Below are 16,552 nucleotides of genomic sequence, written 5' to 3'. Positions count from 1 at the left end.
GGATCTATATCATAGAAAACTATATAAATTTTTATTAGCAATATTTAAAATTTCTTACGTATTTTCCTCCTTTTTGAAATTTTAAAATTTAAATGGATTTCATCTCCTAATTCAAAAATTTAGCTGTTTGGACAGATTTTGGTCGAAAGGAAACTAAGCTCTTTGACTTCAATATTTATCAATTCATGATCATCTTTATACTTATTACTTATCGTGGAAATTTCAACATTGTGGAAACTATAAATTCACTAGGATCACACAAATCAAGAACTGTTATGAATATTTAATAACACACTGTCCTACTTTTTCTTTCATTAGTCTTCTACTGTTTAAGGTAGGAATTTATGAGGGGAGAATTCTGTAAAATATGAATTACAGGAGTAAAACTGACAGTCTGACATACCTCTACGAGTTATTACTGTACAGTATGGAAATAAGTATACATTTTTAAGTGGTTCTTCCGCCAAAAGTGACTGATCATCTACAGCTTGATCAGTCTAATCAATAGCAGGGTTTTTTGCAAATGATTGCTTTATTTGCTAAATTCATATATAAACGATATATCATTCTAATAGTCTTCATTATTAGAGTGGTATTAGATCTTTTTAAATTTTTTAAATTCTTTTAAGAATGTCTGTTTTATGGCCAAAAATGTATTTTACTCATTGTCAAAATCTGGAAAGTCGAAATTTCAAAAAATACTTATTTTAGAAGTTTAAAAAAAAATTTGCAAGGAAATGTTGCTTTTACAATCACCAAGATATCCTGAAAGTTTTATGACACTCCATCAACAAATGAAGCCAAAATTTGAATTAAAAAAAAATATGTTTCCAAAATGAACAAAAATGTATTGGAAAATACCCAGACAAATTGCTCTATGATGATAAATTCAAAACTAATCAAGGCATATTGAAAACATTAATAAAAAGTTCCTATTTCCATCTTCGGAGTTCTTTGAAATGACGTCTAATATGAATGGTATTGACTATCATTTAGAAAGAAATTAAGGACAAGAGGGCCATGATGGCCCTAGGTCGCTCACCTGAGATACACTGCTTTCTTCAACAGTTTTGGAAGATAATTATGCAAGGAAAATGTCTGTGAAATTATTATAAACAGTATATTTGTACAATCTTTGTAAAGGGCCTGCAGTTTCTGACAACCTCAGGCAACCATGTTTTTTGAAGAATCAGAATAATTTGAACAATGTTGGTAGAAGGTCACACAAGGACCATTTATGTGAAATTATTTTAAAATCGGTCCAGCAGTTTCCTATAAGAAGATTTTTAAAGTTTCCACCATACACATATAGGGAAAAGTGACTACGCCTTTGCAGCCATGATTTTTGATGAATCAGAATAATTTGAACAAACTTGGTAGGGAGTCACACAAGGACCATTTGTGTGAAATTATTTCAAAATCAGGCCAGCAGTTTCATAAAAGAAGATTTTTAAAGTTTCCAATATAAACATATAGGGAAAAGTGACCACGTCTCTTGGTGGCCATGTTTTTTGACAAATCAGGATAATTTGAACAATCTTGGTAGAGGATTACATAAAGACCATTTGTATGAAATTATTTCAAAATCAGACCAGCAAATTAGGAGGGGATGTCATTTAAAGATTTTTCTATTTTTAGCCCTGGAAGCGCCATGTGCTACCAAGCGGAACCATTTAAATAATTTTGAAGAGGACCACCCAAGGAACATCCAGGCCAAGTTTCATCAACTTTTACCAAATGGTTTCAGAGGAGATGTTGTTTAAAGGAAAGTGTGGACGGATGCCATACTGTGAGTGATCACAATAGCTCACCAAGAGCACTTCCTGCTCAAGTGAGCTAAAAAACCTTGTTAAAGGAAAGGTTGATCAAACAGTTAAGTGACTGACAATATTAACTTTTGCTTTTAATAATTCCAGCATAACACTCAGACTGTACAGTGCTTTCATTTTCTCTTGTAGTCTTTTACCGTTTATAATAAATACTTAGTAGTCTTTTACCGTTCATAATAAATATTTAGTAGTCTTTTACCGTTCATAATAAATATTTAGTAGTCTTTTACTGTTCATAATAATATAAATTATTTCTTTAAAATAATTTCATTTATTCCTCGAGACTTAAAATGTTTGTTAGTTGCTAAGGATTCGGGATTAATCGGCCTTTATTATTCAGTTGAGCTGGTTCTCGTTTTATCAATACAGTACTGATGTGCATGTTCAGCGAGCCGAGGACACAGCCAGTTGTTCGATATAAAAGCAAAAAGCCCGTGCAGATTTCTCACATTGCGTCTGAAAGGGCGAATAGACCGTTATTATACAATGACTGACAGAATCTACTGTTCTTCTACATGTCGTTCAGTAAAGATAAACTTACCCTCCCGCCACACCCCTAAAGTTGCTAATGCAGTAATTTTTTATGGTTAACTTAGTTTTTGGTGAAAGACCTGACATTTTGGAGAAATTTGTGTCAGATTTGCTGCGTTTTGTATTATACTTTCAGGGTACAGATTTCTTATACGGCATCTATTGAAGATGTCAGTGAGCTGTTAGTGCAACGTACACTGTGAAGTCTCCGATATCCCAATTATAATCATACTCAAAGAAGTTACGAATGAATGTTCTGTGATAGAAGCCAAGTCGAAGGAACTTCAAAGTACCGTAGATACTTCCTGGAAATTAACTTTTGGAAAGTTCCCGATTTATGGAATTCAGGTGTATTGTGTTGATAAATAACACTATTCGTTAGAATGTTTTTAACTGGAACTGTGTGCTTTTTTAGGATATCGGAAATTAAATTAATGTTTAAGACATTTTCTGTTACAGTAAAAGAATATATAGGAAAAGAAATTACATGAACTTGTGTATTACTTTAGCTTAGGTATTTTCATTTATATCTTAGCTTCTAGATAAAAGATAAGGCTCACTGGCAGTTATTTCTGTGTTATGTAATTTTTATGAATTGGTAATTATACCTTAAATGTTAGGACTGCCGCTCAAGTAATGTTGAATTGAGGGGATCAGGCGAGATATCGAGTTAATTAGATTGCTAAACAATAACCGGTTGGGTGTTTGTTTTGTGGCGATTTATACGGTAGATGCCGAACTAGAGATATATCTATGCGTTTGGTGTGATGAATTTTATTCGGAACAGTTCAGTGTAATTAGCGTTGTTGTTTGTCAGTTAGGGACACGGTCCGCTCAGTTTGGTGAAACTATGTTTGCCTTTATCGGGCCTATCACAAGGGCATTATTGTCTTAAACAGTGCACCAAAGGTTGTTCATTGCAAAAGATGCACCTTGCTATTTAAGGTTGGTTGACCTGAAGTTGCTTCGGGTCACTAGGATTTCGTCCTTATAGTACTTGCGAGTCCTAGATTGCATTGCGTTGCGTTGCTTGCTTGTGAAGTGGTTGTAGTGCACCACTATAGGTTCTGGTGATGCCTAGGTTGCTTTGCTTTTTTGCGTAGTGAAGCTTCTATAGTGAATAATTACAGTATTGGCGAAACCTAGGTTGTGTCTATTATGTATCACTGTGGTACTGGTGAGGCCCAAGTTGCATTCCGTTGTCCGTAGTGCTTCACTATAGTGTTGGTAATGCCTATGTTGAGTTGTTTCTTGCGATATGAAGTGTCTGTAATGCATCACAATGGTACTGGTGAGGCTCTGGTTGCATTCCGTTGTCTGTAATGCTTCACTATAATGTTGTGTGGTGCCTATGTTGCGTTGCTTCTTGCAAGGTGAAGTGTGTCTGGGGTGCATCAGTTGGTGTTTTGTGTGGTAGGCCCGGTCAGTCCGTATTTTAGTTTTACTAGCTGAAGAATTGGGCTGTCTCATGAATATTTAACGCGTGCCATTTTCGTGGACAATAATGCCAATATTGTCGTTCTTGTTTTAGCACAGACATATATCAGACAGCTTTCTAGCACTGAGTGTTTGGTAGCAGCTCTTGACTTGCTTCGTGGCATCGTTTTGGTGCGGAGCCGTGGTGAGCTGAGGTCTGCTGTCATACATTCGGGTGTGGTCCGTGTGCTGGGTGCCGTCTGCGGTTTTAAGGGGACATCGCATCGCGTGTTGTCTCATGCTTGCCCCTGGTCTCCTCTCGCTTGAAGATAGAGCGGCCAAAAACATGCCAACTTAACTTTTCAATGTTTTCTCAGATCTATTGATGCATTTACCTTAGCAGATGTAGAATATATTAATTTAGAAATCAAGTATTTTAAGTCATTTGTTCGTCATAATGTGTTATTTGATCTTAAAACATTTAACAGTATAACAATGAGATAAATAAAAGACAAAGAATGGTACATGTTCTTATTTTATGTCGAGTAATATGGAATAAATATTTAATAACTACTTGTCATAATTCTTATTTCATCAATCTTTCATTCTCTATGAATGAATTTAAGAGGAGAAAAGTCTGCAAAATACCAATTACTATTATAGAAGTGACTGATCGAAATTGACACAGTCCGTCATAATTCTTTTAGATATCAAACAGCAAAGAATATTAATTTCTCAACATTTATCGCTTTGGAGTCGTAAACAAAGAGGTCTGTTTTAAACTGTTGAGTTTCGAGTCACACTGACATGATTTAGGTCATACAGAGACCATCCTGCTTCAATGGACTGGTACAGAAAGACCTCACATGCCCTGGCAATATTGAATACAAGCTTGGGCAGGCACCTAGGTAAAGCCATCAATTTACAGCAAGCCAGCTGGATAGCTTCAATGCTTTTTCAAAGATAGGTTTTGGAACAAACTAAAGTGATGGCATATGACTCAATATTAGCTACCTTAACAGCCCTACGGACTTAAACAAAATCTGAAGTGTTTGTACCTAAGCTTTTTTGTAGCTGCCAATGTGTGACTCCTCAAGAAAATTGTATATTTTGGCACATTATTATCATCCGCAGCAGCAACAGCATTTCTAGAAGCTTTCCCTTGTGTTTTAGCACTTTAATATTAAATAAACACAAGTCTCTACATTTAGGCCATTTATTTCTTTCAACAATACTTGGTTCTCAAGTTTGTGCAAATTTCAGCAAATCCAAGTGAAGAAAAGCTTGCAAATTGCCAATTACTCTAATAGGATTGATGGATTAAAGCTGGCACAGCCTGACATAATTATCCCCATTATTGAATTCTACACCATAGAAATTGAATCAAAAACAGAACTCCTGTCAATCAGGTCTAGAAACTTAATGAAAATGTCGCCATCTAGAAAATTTAATATGTCTGATTCACCAACTTCAAATGTATCAAGGTCTTTTATCACAGATTTCTAATGCCATTTGCCTAATATAGCACCAGCCTACACACCCAATAATTTCACAGCCATTTAAAGCAAAAGCATTGACCTAATTACTTTACACTTTTTATTCGTTCAAGCAAATTTAACAATTGTTCTACAGTGTGCTATATTAAAAGATCTGAAACCAAATTACATGCACAATAATAATGCAGTTAAAACCAGATCATCGTAAAATTGCTAAAGACAATGCATCATTGTATGTACTGAAATAAAGTTAAATTTTCAAAATTTATCAGGATTTCAGTAATTTCTAAATACATCTGTCTAAATATATTTAAAAAGCTCAACATTTACCTCACAACAATCAACAAAATATGTATGTACTGAAACAAATTTGAATCAAAAATAAATGCCAACTTCCTATCTTACGACAAGATATTGTCAAACAAGATGCTTTTAAGTCGGAATACTTCAAATCACGGCTCCAAACTTGCATGTAACAGAGAAATATACATCCATTTTAGCAAACTTAACGTATTAATATTTTTACCTTTTTGACATTTTCTAGAACAACTTGTGGGGAAGCCATGCTGAAGAAGCTAGTGGACTTTACAGCACCTGTATTGCACTCCTGATACTGTAGAGACAGTGGGTTGTTAAGGCAGTAGGAATGTTTGATTACACCAGCCTCCTGAAGTGTACCTGAAACAAAAAAAAACTTCTATTATATGACCAACACTACTGTTTTCTAACTCAAAAAGATGTTTCGTCACCTGAATGGAAAGATTCTTTATACATTTTCAACATTAAAAAAAGAACTGACCCCAAATTTCTGTAGGAACTTATTTCCTGCATTTCTGGGCGAAAGAGAAGGAAATAAGATGTCCTTTTTCTGGCTGATTCTTACTACGTAAGATTATGGTAACCTTTCAGGTATTTTTATTTTTTCTGCAAATTCACTGAAGAAAATTTGAAAAAGTAAAATTGGTTAAAGGTATGCTGCTCTATTGGAAGATACTATGGCAAAGCTGCTCCTCTTTCATATATCTAGAGCAATTCTCGATTTAAGCTCTATGAACATAGAGCACTTCTTTAAAAAGGCATAACACTAGTTTAGGTGTATGATTGGTCAGCATTTACATCACCATTGTTTTACTGTTGTAAATGCTCTAACTCCTGGAGAAAAGGCAATTTATTTTTTTCTATATATTCAAACTAAAGTCACAGACTTAATCATAGTGAAAAATGTTCCCTATTGACATCACACTTTATGTTTGCTTGCTATGAAAACATAGAGCTTTTTTATCAAGACAAACAGAATTTAGTAAAAATGTTTTTTTTTTTTTAAGCACTGGAGATAGAGCACTATCAGAATCAGATGACGGAATGTAAAATACTTGTTGCTCCAAATATAAATCTGTCAATATACTAAGCACATATACTGAAGGGCAAGTTTATAAGTCAACAAGAGCTGTCGGAGGACAGCAATGCTCTACTATACAAAAGCACTGCTGCTAAAACAAGAGCTGTTCCTGCACTCAACTAACCTACAGCCTAGTCACTAAGAAAGGTAAATGAATTAACACTAAAGTCAAAAAGAAGCATGCAAAACAGAGTTATGGAACCTGTGCAATGCATGTCTGATCATCACAGTGTACAAGTATTTTGAGTTTCAATCCATCCCCATTAGTTGGTACAAAGATACCAACTCACATACAAATACCAAACCAAAACTTGCTTAGTGGGACAACGGACAAAATTTTGTAAATATGCAAAACAGAGTTATGAAACATGTACAGATCATCACAATGGAAAAATGTGTGAAGTTTCGATCGGTAATGAGATACCAGCTGACATACAAAACCTCAACAAAAATATTCTAAGAAAGGAAAAGGGCATAATTCTGTAAAAATGTACAAGAGTTATGGAACCTGTGCACTGCATGTCAGATCACCACAGTGAACAAGTGTGTTAAGTTTCAATCCATTCCCAGTAGTGGGTACTGAGATACCAGCTGACACAAAAACTGTGATAAGGCAAGCTGAAATCTTAGCAAAAAATTGCCAAGTCATACAGGGGCATAATTTTGCAAACAGATATAAGGAACCTAAGCACTGTATGTCAGATCATCATGGTAAACAAGTGTGTGAAGTTTCAATCCATTTCCACAAGTGGCTACCAAAATACCAGCTTACACCAAAACTTATCCAAATCAAGATGCTGTTTGGATGCAATAGGTCTGTCTACAGCTAAACATCAGAGACTCTCTTAACCTACAGATATGTTCATTTTGTAGCTTTTGGTTAGTCCGCAGTTATTCTGTCTGTTTTGAAAATATGACATTCTGTTACTTTTCTTTACCTAAATGGGGCATCAGAGCGTATGTGAACTCGTGCGTCTCCATATCTGCCATTTTGTCAGGACATTTAGAGGAACGTAACCTGCAAAAATGAAAATTTCATGTAACATCTCAGCAGTATTTTACTAACACATTTTACTATACTTTTATGTATTGCTACATAAGGTCTTGTTTAAGGCTTAAGTACCAAACTCGTTATATTTAACTGTAAACAAGTTATCCATTATTTTCAAAAACATGTATGTCTGCACATCTGTGTATTTACATGTAGCACAGTTTTTACATTCAACTCAATGACATTTTGGCAGTTTGTAACCTCTACACTTACTGTTGTACACAAAAGCATGCAATACGTACAAGGACATACGGAGTATATTGTCTACAGCCGAGTGCCCATACTTGCAATCATTGAGGACAGCCACACCAAACCCAAACTCGGACAAATCTGACCACTTATGTCCACACACCTGTAATTACAGAAGTTTTCAGTTTCAATTTATTTCTCAGATGTTAATGAAAATATTTTAATAAAAAAACTCTGCACATAGATAATTTGTTGTTCCTCAACACTGGTATTATGTAAAATCGAACCTGTAGAAACAGCCAGCCAAGGCAGTAACACAACCTGGATGTTTATATCAGCAGGTGGCTGCTTAAGCTTAGTTGAAATTTGAAGAAACTGTCAATCTGTGAAGTAAGTGTACCAACTGCTTCATACAGACAGATACTAGGGCAAGTTCTACTGTACCTATATATACATATATATAACAGTATTATTACCGACTCATTCAGAAATTGTTTGGTTTTCAAACTATGCATAACTATTTTAGCTGAAATGATACAAAAACTAATATTAGTAACTGTGTTGGTGTTGTATGTGGGTAATACCTTTATATATGGGAAAGTACAGTCTTACCATGGGGCACTGAGATCTCATTGGAAAGGTTCTGACTCATCACCTTCAAGCTGACTGGCCATCATGGCCATCAAAGTGACCACTTCATTCAACAATACCCTTTATTTGTTTGTTTAAAGATGCTGAGGAACTCATACCTCAAACCTAGCTGTATCCCAGGATGTATTCAGGAACTCATACCTCAAACCTAGCCGTATCCCAGGATGTATTCAGGAACTCATACCTCAAACCTAGCTGTATCCCAGGATGTATTCAGGAACTCATACCTCAGACCTAGCTGTATCCCAGGATGTATTCAGGAACTCATACCTCAGACCTAGCTGTATCCCAGGATGTATTCAGGAACTCATACCTCAGACCTAGCTGTATCCCAGGATGTATTCAGGAACTCATACCTCAAACCTAGCTGTATCCCAGGATGTATTCAGGAACTCATACCTCAAACCTAGCCGTATCCCAGGATGTATTCAGGAACTCATACCTCAAACCTAGCCATATCCCAGGATGTATTCAGGAACTCATACCACAAACCTAGCTGTATCCCAGGATGTATTCAGGAAGTCACACCTCAAACCTAGCCGTATCCCAGGATGTATTCAGGAACTCACATCTCAAACCTAGCTGTATCCCAGGATGTATTCAGGAACTCATACCTCAAACCTAGCTGCATCCCAGGATGTATTCAGGAACTCATATCTCAAACCTAGCTGTATCCCATGATGTATTCAGGAACTCATACCTCAAACCTAGCTGTATCCCAGGATGTATTCAGATGGTTTGGTCGTTTGATATGTCCACACTGAATGTCATATGCAGCCTCCCTGGTATGAATGCTAGTTGGAAATTCTACCTTTAGTAGCTTCCTGTTCTCATTCCATTCAACCTTAATAACATGAAAAAATAGCTGTAAATATTCAAGTTACTTTAATGTTCAAACAAGAGGGTCAAGATGACCCTGGATCGCTCACCTGAGTAATATGAGCTACATGTTTCAAATGTCAAACTGATGATTTTTAGAATTTTTTTGGAAGATTTTCCGATGTACAATCAAGTAACCCCTGGAGCTGGGTCAATTTGACCCTGGGGGTCAAGATTTGAACAAATTTTGTAGAGGTCCATTACGCAACGCTACATGTCAAATATCTAAGATCTAGGCCTTCTGGTTTATTTTTAGAAAATTTTGTAGATTTTTCTATCTACAATCAAGTAACCCCATGGGGCAGGGTCAATTTGACCCTGGGGGTCATGATTTGAATAAATTTTGTAGAAGTCTATTAGGCAATGCTACAAGTCAAATATCTAAGATCTAGGCCTTCTGGTTTATTTTTCGAAAATTTTTGAAGATTTTCCTATGTAAAATCAAGTGACCCCTGGGGCGGGGTCAATTTTGACCCCGGAGGTCATGATTTGAACAAATTTTGTAGAGGTCCACTAGGCAATGCTACATGTCAAATATCTAAGCTCTAGGCCTTCTGGTTTATTTTTAGAAATTTTTTGAAGATTTTCCTATGTAAAATCAAGTGACCCCTGGGGCGGGGTCACTTTTGACCCCGGGGGTCATGATTTGAAAAATTTTGTAGAGGTCTACTAGGCAATGTTACATGTCAAATATCTAAGCTCTAGGCCTTCTGGTTTATTTTTAGAAATTTTTTGAAGATTTTCCTATGTAAAATCAAGTGACCCCTGGGGCGGGGTCACTTTTGACCCCGGGGTCATGATTTGAACAAATTTTGTAGAGGTCTACTAGGCAATGCTACATGTCAAATATCTAAGCTCTAGGCCTTCTGGTTTATTTTTAGAGAATTTTTGAAGATTTTCCTATGTAAAATCAAGTGACCCTTTGGGCGGGGTCAATTTTGACCCCGGGGTCATGATTTGAATAAACTTTGTAGAGGTCCACTAGGCAATGCTATATGTCAAATATCTATGCTCTAGGCCTTCTGGTTTATTTTTGAAGTTTTTTTGAAGATTTTCCTATCTTAAATCAAGTGACCCCTGGGGTGGGGTCATCATTTGAACAATTTTAGTAGAGGTCCACTAGGCAATGCTACATGTCAAATATCTAAGCTCTAGGGCTTCTGGTTTTTGAGAAGAAGATTTTTTAAGATTTTCCTATATGCAAAATCAAGTGACCCCTGGGGCGGGGTCATGATTTGAACAAAGGGGGGGGGGTCCCAGTTAGGTGTCTGCGCAAAATGTTTTTTGATTTTGTTTATATTTTTTGGTAATATACCTACATGTATTAAGTTTCATTAACAAGTGTTACTGTTATCAGTTTTGACTTACTTTTATAGATATTCACATTTAAAGTGAGTAGGGTAATCTGACATGTGACCGGCCAGGAACACAATTTCTGTTATTTTTTAAAAAATGGTTCGAAGTTTTTACCTGAAACTTTCATGATAAAATAATTAAGCAATGGACATTCACACAACATGTTGCATTTTAAATTGTACTGAATACTTTTTTCATCACAGAGCCACAAAGTGGTCTAATCAAATTTACTGATTTCCAATGGACAAACTTTACCAAAAAGCTAAAACATTTTTCATTAGTTGAGATATTAAGGTGTTATTTTCAGCAGATATTGTAAACTAAATAAACATAAAAATGACAGTATATCAGTACACTCTGATTAAAATTGGAAGAGTGGTACACTTTCAAACTGGGAAAAAGTGAGTGGGGTAAATAAATATTCGAAGCAACACTACACAAATTGTGCAGTTGTTAAAAAATGGCCTCAGATTGTCTATTACTATCTTAATTTTATTAAATACAGCATTGATTGATAAATTTTAACAAAAAAATCCCACTTTATACATGTGTGTCATGGAAAAAGCATGGACCTTGAACATGACATGTAGACAAACCAAATTAACCCTGAAAGCTCAAAGTATTTAACAAAAGGTTTTGCCTGAGGCAGTATATTTTGAGGAAAGCTATTGTTTAAATTAACATTAAATTTTCTGCATTGATTTTTCCATGGCACACATGTATAAAGTTTTATTAAAGAGAAAAAATTTGTTACAATTTATCAACCAAGTCTGTATTTAGTAAAACTAGCATGTGTCTGTAGGACAGAGGGTGTGCCCCCCCCCCACCCCCGACTGGTACATTTGTCACAAATAAGGGGAAATAATTCAAATGTCTGCAGTCTTAATGGGGTATAGCCTCAAAAAATATGAAAAGGATTCATTATTCTATACCATATACTTTTTGAGCTATGAGCATCACAAACAAAAAATCCACTATTTTGGCTATTTCAAGGGCCATAACTCTGTAATGAATGCTAAAATTCTCAAGAAGGATGCCATGTGTGCAAAGGTCACATAATGATAAAGACTCAAGCAAGGTTTCATGAATTTACATTTAAATATTTCTGAGTAGGGCACCGAGAATACTTCTGAGTAAGGTACATAATTAGGTAAAAATGTGAATTTTTTTACTATTTCAGGGGCCATCACTCTGGAAATAGGGGCAGACCCAGATCAAAAATAGTAGGTGCGCAAGTTCATATCATGATAAACACTCATCAATTTATATCAAATACTTTTTGAGCTAGGCGTGTCACAAGGTGAAAATGTGCAATTTTGACTATTTCAGGGGCAATAACTCTAGAAATAGGGCGCGGACCAAGATTAAAAATAGGAGATGCGCAAGTTCATATCATGATTAAGACTAATGCAAGGTGTCATGAATCTATATCAAGTACTTTTTGAGCTAGGCGTGTCACAATGTGAAAATGTGCATTTTTTACTATTTCAGGGGCCATAACTCTAGAAATAGAGGGCGGAACCAGACGAAAAATAGGAGGTGTGCAAGTACATATCATTATAAAGACTCTTGCAAGATTTCATCAATTTATATCAAATACTTTTTGAGCTAGGCGTGTCACAAGGTGAAAATGTGCATTTTTGACTATTTCAGGGGCCATAACTCTAGAAATAGGGCGCGGACCCAGACGAAAAATAGAAGGTGCGCAAGTTCATATCATGATAAAGACTCTTGCAAGGTTTCATCAATTTATATCAAATACTTTTTGAGCTAGGCGCGTCACGAACTTTGGACGGACGCACGGACGGACGGACAGACAGATGGACGCACGGACAAGAGCAAATCTATATGCCCCCACCACTTATGGGGGACACAATTAAGATAGTAATAGACAATCTGAGGCCATTTCGTAACAACTGCACAATTTTTGTAGTGTTGCTTTGAACATTTATTTACCCCACTCACTTTTACCCAGTTTGAGAGTGTACCACTCTTCCAATATTAAGCAGAATTTACTGATATATTGTCATTTTTATGTTTATTTAGTTTACAATATCTGCTGAAAATAACACCTTAATATCTCAACTAATGAAAAATGTTTTAGCTTTTTGGTAAAGTTCGTCCATTGGAAATCAGTAAATTTGATTAGACCACTTTGTGGCTATGTGATGAAAAAAGTGTTCAGTACAATTTAAAATGCAACATGTTGTGTGAATGTCCATTGCTTAGTTATTTTATCATGAAAGTTTCAGGTAAAAACTTCGAACCATTTTTTAAAAAATAACAGAAATTGTGTTCCTGAACGGTCACATGTCAGATTACCCCACCCACTTTAAATGTGAAAATCTATAAAAGTAAGTCAAAACTGGTAACAGTAACACTTGTTAATGAAACTTAATACATGTAGGTATATTACCACAAAGTATAAATAAAAATAAAAAAACATTTTGCGCAGACACCTAACTGGGACCCCCCCCCCCCCCTTTGGTAGAGGTCCACTAGGCAATGCTTCACACCAAATATCTAAGCTCTAGGGCTTCTGGTTTTTGAGAAGAAGATTTTTAAAGTTTTTCCTTTTGGTTGCCATGGCAACCAAAGTTCTGCATGGAATTCAATTCTTTGAACAATTTTAAAAGGGGGCCACCCAAGGATCATTCCTGTGAAGTTTGGTGTAATTCTGCCCAGTGGTTTTCAAGAAAGAAGATTTTTTTAGAAATTGTTGACGCACAAAACGCACGACGGACAACGGACGACGCATGACGGACATCAAGCGGTCACAATAGCTCGACTTGTCACTGTGTGACAGGTGAGCTAAAAAAAGACCTGTTAACCTCTTCCAGAGTATTTCACAACAAGCAATGTTATTAATAGAGGATATTTGTTTGTTTGCAGTGTGATATCAAAATATATCTTCACCGATAAGGGAGACAATTGAATATTTTCAAGAAGGCGGATATACTGATATTTTTCAGTATTTCACCAATTAGCATAAAATAAAAGAACATAAATAACTATGTAAAATTATAGCTGTTAGTTACGATGAGGATCTTTCTTTAAAATGAGAAAAACAAGAGCTGTCTCCATAGGATGACACATGCCCCCGATGGCACTTTGAAGGAATAGTTATGGCCGATGTTAGAGTTTAGGACCTTTTACCTAAGGACCTGGGTCTTGCGCGCGACACTTCGTCTTACTGTGGTACACATTCATGCCCAATAATTTTAAAATCCATGCATGAATGACAAAGATATGAACCGGACACGCCCATCAATGCACTATCATGAAATATGACCTTTAACGTCTAAGTGTGACCTTGACCTTTGAGCTACAGACCTGGGTCTTGCGTGCGACACGTCGTCTTACTGTGGTACACATTCATGCCAAGTTATTTGAAAATCCATCCATGGATGACAAAGATACGGACCGGACACGAATGCACTATCATGAAAAATGACCTTTAACGTCTAAGTGTGACCTTGACCTTTGAGCTACGGACCTGGGTCTTGCGTGCGACACGTCGCCTTACTGTGGTACACATTCATGCCAAGTTATTTTAAAATCCATCTATCGATGACAAAGATATGGTCCGGACACGAATGCAGTATCATGAAAAATGACCTTTAACGTCTAAGTGTGACCTTGACCTTTGAGCTATGGACCTGGGTCTTGCGCGCGACACATTGTGTTACTGTGGTACACATTCATGCCAAGTTATTTGAAAATCCATCCATCGATGACAAAGATATGGACTGGACACGAAAATTGCGGACAGACAGACTGACAGACCGACAGACTGACAGACTGACAGACGGTTCAAAAACTATATGCCTCCCTTCGGGGGCATAAAAAGTTAACCTATTTTGCTTAGTACAAACAAGGGATCCTTTTACAAATATATTATATACAAGAGCTGTCAGTGGACAGCGCGCTCGACTATTCTCAGTGCTTGATAGTATAATAATTATAAGCATTTTAATAAGCATATTCTTAGTAGAAAAGGGGCCATAATTCTGTCAAAATGTTTGATAGAGTTGCCTCCTCCTTTTTACAGACTGGGGTCATGATGGTAAACAAGTATGCAAAATATGAAAGCAATATCTCAATGGACTTTGAAAATATTTGGGGTGGTATGCAAACTTTTAACATTACAATAAGCATATTCTAAGTCGAAAAGGGGCCATAATTCAGTCAAAATGCTTGATAGAGTTGCCTCTGCCTTTTTACAGACTGGGGTCATGATGGTAAACAAGCATGCAAAATATCAAAGCAATATCTCAATGAACTTTGAAAATATTTGGGGTGGTACGCAAACATTAACATTACAATAAGCATATTCTAAGTCGAAAAGGGGCCATAATTCAGTCAAAATGCTTGATAGAGTTGCCTCCTCCTTTTTACAGACTGAGGTCATGATGGTAAACAAGTATGCAAAATATCAAAGCAATATTTCAATTGACTTTGAAAATATTTGGGGTGGTACGCAAACATTAACATTACAATAAGCATATTCTAAGTCGAAAAGGGGCCATAATTCTGTCAAAATGCTTGATAGAGTTGCCTCCTCCTTTTTACAGACTGAGGTCATGATGGTAAACAAGTATGCAAAATATCAAAGCAATATTTCAATTGACTTTGAAAATATTTGGGGTGGTACACAAACTTTAACACTACAATAAGCATATTCCAAGTCGAAAAGGGGCCATAATTCAGTCAAAATGCTTGATAGAGTTGCCTCCTCCTTTTTACAGACTGGGGTCATGATGGTTAACAAGTATGCAAAATATCAAAGCAATATCTCAATGGACTTTGAAAATATTTGGGGTGGTATGCAATCTTTAACATTTGTGTGACGCTCATGCTAACACCGACGCCGGGGCGAGTAGGATAGCTCCCCTATTCTTCGAATAGTCGAACTAAAAAACTACAGAACTTGCCTCATTAATATGTAAAGGAACAAAATCTATAAAGAAATGTGATAGCGGAGTCAACTTGATTGTTACAAAACTCAAGAACATAAAAAACTAGAGCTATCCTATCTAGATAAATATACTTCCTACCCTTTTTGAAAAGCCTTGAACACGGGCCATTAAAAACATCTCAATAAATGTAGCAGTTATAAAAAGAATGAAAAGTTTCATCAAAAATTAAAAGTATATGGCATAGACAAGAAAAACAGCTTTTGTAATTTTGACCATAACGATATATGAATTACAGAGAAAATGGGTCATAACATACAGTCTATTATAAGTAGAAAGATATGTAGCATGAAGAAGTCTCATCAAGACTTTCTCAGTTTACTGCTCAGACAAGAGGTTATCTACAGACAGACAAGAATGACAAGCATTCATATACAGTCTACAGCCAGAAGACCCAACTTCATTTGTAGGGGATATCAAGAAGAGGCTCATACTTGCTAAAAAAGATGTTCTTGAGCTCTGATACAAGGAAAATGTCTAACAGACTTCCTAGGGACAAGTATATCAAAGTGTATATTCATGGAACAACTCTAGAATACTGCTGCTCAGTTAGACTGCTTTCATCAAAACCATATTAACTGTACCTTTGTTGAAAATTTGAGATAAGGACTTCCTACATCGAGTGTGATGACTTGATCTATACGACTTTTCTCACTGATCTTCAACTGTACCTGTAATGAATATTTTACAATAGTTTGTGATAAAATTATTAAGAAAACTTCTTTATTTTTGTATGTTGCACAAATATATCGTGATGAAACATATCAGGAAAAATTAAG

The 16,552-nt window shown here is 36.0% G+C and overlaps 1 protein-coding gene across 3 annotated transcripts in view; it reads right to left on the bottom strand.

Moving 5' to 3' along the window:
- Positions 1 to 16,552, bottom strand: part of LOC123552164 (alpha-mannosidase 2C1-like) — a 107,204-nt gene that overhangs the window by 21,555 nt on the left and 69,097 nt on the right. For all 3 annotated transcript variants that reach the window (XM_053541703.1, XM_053541702.1, XM_053541704.1), the window contains exons 24-28: positions 16,358 to 16,444; positions 9,263 to 9,406; positions 7,965 to 8,074; positions 7,610 to 7,689; positions 5,799 to 5,950 (exon numbers count right to left, since the gene is read on the bottom strand). In XM_053541703.1, the coding sequence (XP_053397678.1) occupies positions 5,799 to 5,950; positions 7,610 to 7,689; positions 7,965 to 8,074; positions 9,263 to 9,406; positions 16,358 to 16,444 (573 nt within the window). The remainder of the gene's footprint in view (positions 1 to 5,798; positions 5,951 to 7,609; positions 7,690 to 7,964; positions 8,075 to 9,262; positions 9,407 to 16,357; positions 16,445 to 16,552) is intronic.

The sequence above is a fragment of the Mercenaria mercenaria genome, chromosome 4 (genome assembly GCF_021730395.1).
Source record: "Mercenaria mercenaria strain notata chromosome 4, MADL_Memer_1, whole genome shotgun sequence".
NCBI lineage: Eukaryota > Metazoa > Mollusca > Bivalvia > Venerida > Veneridae > Mercenaria > Mercenaria mercenaria.
This window is presented reverse-complemented; position numbering and strand designations above follow the sequence as displayed.